The 7,739-nt window shown below is 45.8% G+C and overlaps 1 protein-coding gene across 1 annotated transcript; it reads left to right on the top strand.

The window, feature by feature from the left end:
• Nucleotides 1-1,528: 1,528 nt before the first annotated feature.
• Nucleotides 1,529-5,705, top strand: LOC117647724. The gene is made up of 15 exons (XM_034389621.1): nt 1,529-1,539; nt 1,598-1,806; nt 1,920-2,263; nt 2,325-2,495; nt 2,580-2,726; nt 2,816-2,930; nt 3,258-3,347; nt 3,650-3,739; nt 4,060-4,140; nt 4,195-4,287; nt 4,426-4,527; nt 4,610-4,663; nt 4,743-4,987; nt 5,064-5,262; nt 5,533-5,705. Exons 1-15 carry the CDS (start codon nt 1,529-1,531, stop codon nt 5,703-5,705), a joined length of 2,124 nt encoding a protein of 707 aa, XP_034245512.1.
• Nucleotides 5,706-7,739: the final 2,034 nt, after the last annotated feature.

Below are 7,739 nucleotides of genomic sequence, written 5' to 3'. Positions count from 1 at the left end.
CTACTATTGGAAGGCAGGAAGCAGTCCATTCCTGATGGTGTTGTCACAAACTCTGAGCTAAGTCTAAAACACTACAAGGTGCTCGAGCATACAGCAAAATTTATTGTAAAGGTAGGCCAATCACCACTAAGCAGGGTGACAATGTTGTCATCTTAGACAGTGGTCGCGTTGTTTTCATCAAATATTTTTTGGTGAACTCACACGGTGCATGCTTGATTGGTAAAGAATTCATGACGTACAGGAACTTGTACGAGGTGGATGGAATGACATCTTCACAGTTGGGTATACACACTGTGGAGCGACTGTCTGATCGCCTCAAGATGTGGACGACTGCTTCCATCCGAACAAAGGCACTGGCTATACCCCTGGTTGCAAAGGGATGTTTCGCAGTGTTCCCTTTATTTAGGTAGTTATGAAATAGGGTAGTTTTGTTCATGGGTGTATTTGGAGCAAATGTTTTGCATTGTATTGAGGTATCCAACACTGAGAATTTGGCTAAGAAGTAAGGAACATTTTTCATGTTGGCCTTTCATGTTTTGTCATAATTACTTCACATTCTTTGCGCGATTGTTGAAAGTAGCCATTGCAGAGGTGAATTGTAAAACATTTGGTAGCCTCACAGCCCACAGGCTGCCTATATACTAAATAAACGAGATGACTTATCTAATCACTTTCATTTGTCAATACTACTCCCCACCTTGGTACCTAATCATAGCCTGCCCCCACTGACATTTTCAAATGCAGTGAAGGTCCAGACAGCAGCCAGGAACAGGGGTCTCATACATGTTAAAAGGACTTTGTAAAAACATATTTTTTGTGAAGGACCAAGATTTTATGATTTCAGTATTAAAAACTTTTTAGATAATTGAGTAGGCTTCATTTTGGCATAAAGTAAAGTGACTTTGGACACTTTTTGGATATTTAGTAGTAATGTTTAAAATTTTGGTTCTCGTAAGATTTGGTTCGCATACTTGCACAGATCTGTGGGGGGAAAATCAGGGAGACTCATCCACATTAGTGTCAGAGAATGGGCTTCTCATCTGCAATAGTTTTCAAGAAAAAGAAAATGAACCTTTTTTTGTTAACAATTTTTTGAACAAAGTTTTGAACTAAAAATGGTTTTAATTTTTTTATCTGGAAAACTACTGCAGATGAGAAGCTCATTCTCGTCAATTCTATGACACTACCAGGGATGAGTCTCCCTGATTTTCCCCCTACAGATCTGAGCAAGTATGCGCACCAAATCTGACGAGAACCAACATTTTGAACGTTTCTACTTAATTTCCAAAAAGTGTCCACAGTCATTTTACTTTATGCCACAATGAAGCTTACTCGATTATCTAAAAAGGTTTTAATACGGAAATCATAGATTCTTGATCCTGCCACTTAAAAAAATTACTTGCAATGTGCTTTTAACTAGTATGAGCCCCCTTAAGTGACCTTTAATGAGGTAGTTTAGTCTTTCCAAAGCCTAGCCGAGATATATAAAACCTTACCTTCAGCCAATCAGGGTTGTTAGCAACCCGACATGTCTGCAGTGTGGGTGCTAAGTCAAACATAAAATCAAATAATTATTTTTTTACATTTCTGATTCCAGCTTCTCAATTGTGCGGTGGAGAACATACAACAACAAACCATTGGAGACTCTGCCCAATGTGTGGATAAGGATGCAATCGGATGGAACTGCATTGGGAGCAATACCCAAGAATATCAGCGGGGAGAAGGTACAGGCCATGAAATTGGCAAAGCAGGATCCAGGACAGGATTGGTACTGGAAGCCAGTAACAATCAAGAGCAGAAATATAAGTGAGTACAACGGTTGAAAGTAAGAAGTAATTTCTATTGAATAAATGTCCCCTCTGTAGCAATTTTTTGGGCCCACATCTGCCTCTCTATATTGTCACTCCTTTGTGTTTCAGCCAAATATGAGGATGCTGAGAAGATGCTCGAAAAATATGAACAAGGAGAGCACTTGTCTGGCCTGGACACAGAGTCCGACATTGATGTTGCCTCAACACTCAATTTGGACGGGATTGTGCCTCCTAATCCTCAGCCAAAGCTAGTAGACGACCGTTCGGAATCTGATGCCTCTGTCGAGGACTTGACAGAGGGGGAAGATGAGTTCCACTTTGTGAACGAGGAAGACGATGACTTGGACCTCGATAACCTGGAAGATGTACTCAATGGGGACTCAGAGGAAGAGCCAGCAGCACCTACGCCATCACCTAATGCTTACAGTCCTTCCGCATCACCTGAACCTGGGGCACCGTCGTCTCCCCTGGCATCTCCTCTACCGTCCCCAGCACCATCTTGTCCGTCTCCAGCATCATCATGTCCGTCACCAGGACCATCTCCTTCGCCATCATCTGCTCTTCCGTCTCCAGCACCAGCACAGCAACCATCATGTGAAGATGTACAACCCCCACCACCAGCTACAGCACCATGGACACCTAGGAGTAGTTCTGCCCCTAAACCGCCACTGTCCAACATATTGGGTAAGTCCTAGGCCATGCACATACAGTATATAAGTATGTTTCATTCCCATCGTCAGAGTTATTACATGTGAGCCGTTGTTGCAGGAAAGCTGTCGGCATTCACATTCTCCCCAAAGACTTTGGGACCCAACAAACAACTCTCCACCAATCTCAGTGCTAATAGGTCATCGCCTCTGGCACCCAACAAACAACTCTCCACCAATCTCAGTGCTAATAGGTCATCGCCTCAGGGTAAGTTCCAGATATGTAGTTTGTTTTGTTCTAATTTATTTTCATATAGCTTCCGCTCTGTATGACTTGACTTTATGCACTGTTCACAGGAAACAAGAGTGTCAGCTCAGGACACGGAACCAATGAGAGGAATTCCTCCTCAACTGCTAGTGCTTCACCAGCTGGTCCTTCACCATCGCAGAGTAAGAGTATTTTCTGTGAGATGTTCTCATAATTTATATAATGCCTGCTATTTAGGGATGCTGCACCTGCATCTTCTGGAATGACATGACTCCCTTTTTTACATTCATTTTCCTGAGAGTGTTGCAATGAGGCTATCATTAATAGTACATATTATTTTGATACTGCATAATTTATAATTATGTGTTGTGAATCTTTTTGTAGTACAAGTTTTGTTTTATAAACCATTTGTTTATGGTGCCTCAGTGAGGCAGCATGTGATATCAAATATGCAGTTTGTTTTGTTCCAATATAGCTTCAACAAACTTCCACAAGGATGCGTAATGACTTGATTTTATGCCCTGTTCACAGGTCACGGCAGTGGTAGCTCAGGACACGAGTCCAAGAGGAACTCTGCCTCAACTCCTAAAGCTTCACAATCCCAGAGCCAGAGTATTTCAGGTGAGTGTTCTTATAATTTATATAATGTCTGCTATTTGGGCCTGCTGTACCCGAATCTTCTGGAATGGCATGACTCCCTGTTTTACATTCATTTTTCTCAAAGTATTGCAATGAGGCCATCATTAATAATAGACACATTTTGACACTGCATAATTTATAATGATGGGTTGTGCATCTTTTTGTAGTGCAAGTTTACATTCATTTTTGGTGCCTCTGTGAGGCAGCATGTGATTTCAAATATGCAGTTTGTTTTGTTCTAATTTAGTTTCATCAAACTTCCTGATTTTATGCCCTGTTCACAGGTAACGGGAGTGGCAGCTCAGGACACGGGTCCAAGAGGACATCCGCCTCAACTCCTAAAGCTTCACAATCCCAGAGCCAGAGTATTTCAGGTGAGAGTTCTTATAATTTATATAATGCCTGCATTTTAGGCCTGCTGTACCCGAATCTTCTGGAATGGCATGACTCCCTTTTTTAAATTCATTTTTCTCAGAGTATTGCAATGAGGCTACCAATAATAACATACACATTTTGACACTGCATAATTTATAATGATGGGCTGTGAATCTTTTTGTAGTGCAAGTTATCATTTATTTTTGGTGCCTCTGTGAGGCAGCATGTGATTTTAAATATGCAGTTTGTTTTGTTCTAATTTAGTTTCATCAAACTTCCACAAGTATGCGTATGACTTGATTTTATGCCCTGTTCGCAGGTAACGGGAGTGGCAGCTCAGGAAACGCGTCCAAGAGGAAATCCTCCTCAACTCCCCAACCCTCCAACTCACGATCCCACAGTATGAGTATTTTTGTGAGATGTTCTTATGATTTATATAATGCCTGCTATTTAGGGCTGCTGTACCTGAATCTTCTGGAATGGCATGACTCTCTTTTTCACACCCAACTTCCTGAGACTATCCCGTTCTGGCTTATTTTAAATAGAGGCAAATGAAATGAACGTTGTTCATTTCCTGAGCCGCATGTTTCCTTCAACTTTTGGAAATTGGGTGCTTAAAAGAGAGCAGGACATGTTAATTGGGCATTTTCGATAGTTTCATTTTATTTTCCTCATACTTCCACAGGTGTGCCTCAACTTCTGGGCAACGGACAGATGAACCTCCATCGTGGACCTCAGCCTGATGGCATGGCAGCAACATCTCAGGAGATTCCGTGCAAGAGGAGCCGTAAGGACATTTCACATCACATTTCCAGTATTCTGCTATGAATGTATGAATGCAAAGATGATTATTTATGCACTGCTTCCAGGGCTATCTGATGTCAATGAAATGCCGGAAAAAGGGGACGACAAGAAGCAGAAGAGTAAGTACATAGATAGCAATGTGCGAGAACTCAGGTGGAGAGTGAATGCTTACTTAATACCTCATGTTTTTTGTTGCAGGGAAAATGGGCCGGATTGAGTACCGGCTGGCTAAACTGGAAGTGGCCATTGAAGGGCTGGCCAAGAAGATAACGGGGCTGGCCAGCGTTTTTGTGGCAACAGAGCCACACAGAGTGATTGAAGGGGTGACGATGCCACTGCTCACTCCAGAGGATTTGTTCAACCTGGAGGCGCAGATCCATCCTCAGCCTGGAGCCCAGCAGGAAGGGGGGCTCACCAAGCAGCAGACAAACAGAGCTGCGTTGGTAAGTTACTTGCAGTTTCATTTGCTGTTTGCACGTTTGTCAGACTATGGACACTGACTGAGATTTCAATTTATAGATGCAGTACCTCAAGGCCCAGGGGGCTGCAAGTGACATTACGGTGGACTGCTTCAACGCAGTCATGGGTGCCCTGCTGACTGATTCAGCAGGGTATTGGATGAATTTCGGGGAGGCGAAAAGCGTCCAGCAGATCTACTCCTTAACGAAGCGGGTGTGCTTCGGGGCGGTGGCGCCCACTGTGCGAGCCGTGGTGATAGGTTTGTTCTCAACTCAAATACTTGCTGCTTTCATTTCCTTAATTATTTTGGGAGTTTTAAGAATTAATAGAGGTGCCATATATGCTTTTTTAACCGTTTTTAAGTATTTGTAAGAATGTGCTTTTGGCGCATCATGAAGGCTGACAATTAGCAATATTTCAATTCATTTCAAGACTTAAGCAGCCATTTCATTGCTTTCAAATTTGACCTACTAATAGACCTGCTGCATGACATGTTAATTAAACATCCCATTTCGTCTGTGTGTTTCAGACGCCTACAGCGCCATCGCCAGTATCCCTGGCAAATCGTTTACGCTTCGAGAACTGAAGGCCCAGACCGTCACATGGTTTTCGAAGCGCAAACACTCTGCGAACCCGGCGCCCCCGCACCCCTTCGAATTTTCCGAAAACTGCTGCGAACGGATGGAGGCCCTCCTCAGCTAATTTTGCGCTTATTGATTGATTGATTGAATTTTGTAACCTTTGAAATAATTTTGTGCTGTAATATATCGATAAATATAGTGATTAATGTCCACATGATTGCTGTATACTGATTGCATGCACCTAGAGCAACCCAACACGGCATGTGCGTCGCCGACGGGCTAGAGCGCCTGTAATCTGTGGGGCATGCAGTCCCGCCCCACAGCCGTGCCCGATGGGTTGCCCACCGGGCGCCTGCGGGGGGTTGACTAGACCACCCCAGCGGCATAGTTGTGTGGCGGGACGGCCTATCCGGCTGACGGCAGGCGCTGGCGACCACCGAAGGCCCGTCCAAAGAGCGTTACATACGGCACGTCCTAAGAACGTACCACAAATTACGTAGGCTGCATCAACGCCATAGCGCAACCCACTGAGATGGCGACGTGAACATGAAACGCCCGTGCCGCCGAGCACGTCCGCAGTACTACTCGCGGCAGTGCCGAGGGACCGTCCTGACCATGCACAGCGCCTGCCTGCTTGCTCGTGCCGAGCACGCGTGACGCAGGGCATGCCACGGGCGTGCCCACAGGACAGTCTCGCGCACTACTCGCAAACACGTCCCGCAGCGGGAGGTGCTAAGGACGTCCCACACGGAACGCAGCGGGGACGTGCTCTCAGAGTTCCCAGGGGAACGTCCAGGGACGTGCCTCCAGGCAGACTGACGGCACGTTCCAGGCGGGCAGTGCTGGAGCACGTGTGTAGGCATTAGTTATTTTGACTTTTGGCACGTGCCTAGGAACTGACTACAGGAACGTTCCTCCGTGATTCCAGGCACGTGATTTCACGTACTTGGTCACCAGTTTTGCTGACTAGGCAGAGGACCGATTTAGAGCGTGCCCTTGCGATCCCGCATAGTCCCAGTGCGATCGGCGACGATGGCTTTTGAGGAGATTCTTTAGCGTCGTGCTACGTGAAGTGCAGAAAACACGAAAAGTCAAAGTCGAATTTCGCGTTCCTACTGCAGCAGAGGACCGTTTTAGAGCGTGCCCTTGCGATCCCGCATAGTCCCAGTGCGATTGGCGACGATAGCTTTTGAGGAGATTCTTAAGCGTCGCGCTACGTAAAGTGCCGAAGAGACGAAAAGTCAAAGTCGAATTTCGCGTTCCTTTTGAAGTAGAGGACCGATTTAGAGCGTGCCCGTGCCATCCCGCACAGTCCCAGTGCGATTGGCGACGATGACTTTTGAGGAGATTCTTTAGCGTCGTGCTACGTGAAGTGCAGAAAACACGAAAAGTCAAAGTCGAATTTCGCGTTCCTACTGCAGCAGAGGACCGTTTTAGAGCGTGCCCTTGCGATCCCGCATAGTCCCAGTGCGATCGGCGACGATGGCTTTTGAGGAGGTTCTTTAGCGTCGCGCTACGTAAAGTGCCGAAAACACGAAAATTCAAAATCGAATTTCGCGTTCCTTTTGAAGCAGAGGACCGATTTAGAGCGTGCCCGCCATCCCGCACAGTCCCAGTGCGATTGGCGACGATGACTTTTGAGGAGATTCTTTAGCGTCGTGCTACGTGAAGTGCCGAAAACACGAAAAGTCAAAGTCGAATTTCGCGTTCCTACTGCAGCAGAGGACCGTTTTAGAGCGTGCCCTTGCGATCCCGCATAGTCCCAGTGCGATTGGCGACGATGACTTTTGAGGAGATTCTTTAGCGTCGTGCTACGTGAAGTGCCGAAAACACGAAAAGTCAAAGTCAAATTTCGCGTTCCTATTGAAGCAGAGGAGCGATTTAGAGCGTGCCCTTGCGATCCCGCATAGTCCCAGTGCGATTGGCGACGATGGCTTTTGAGGAGGTTCTTTAGCGTCGCGCTACGTAAAGTGCCGAAAAGACAAAAAGTCGATTCGACTTTCGCGTTCCTATTGAAGCAGAAGACCGATTTAAAGCGTGCCCTTGCGATCCCGCATAGTCCTAGTGCGATTGGCGACGATGACCTTTTAGGAGATTCTTTAGCGTCGTGCTAGGAAATGCCAAACACACGAAAAGTCAAAGTCGAATTTCGCGT

The sequence above is a fragment of the Thrips palmi genome, unplaced genomic scaffold (assembly GCF_012932325.1).
Source record: "Thrips palmi isolate BJ-2018 unplaced genomic scaffold, TpBJ-2018v1 HiC_scaffold_2, whole genome shotgun sequence".
NCBI lineage: Eukaryota > Metazoa > Arthropoda > Insecta > Thysanoptera > Thripidae > Thrips > Thrips palmi.
This window is presented reverse-complemented; position numbering and strand designations above follow the sequence as displayed.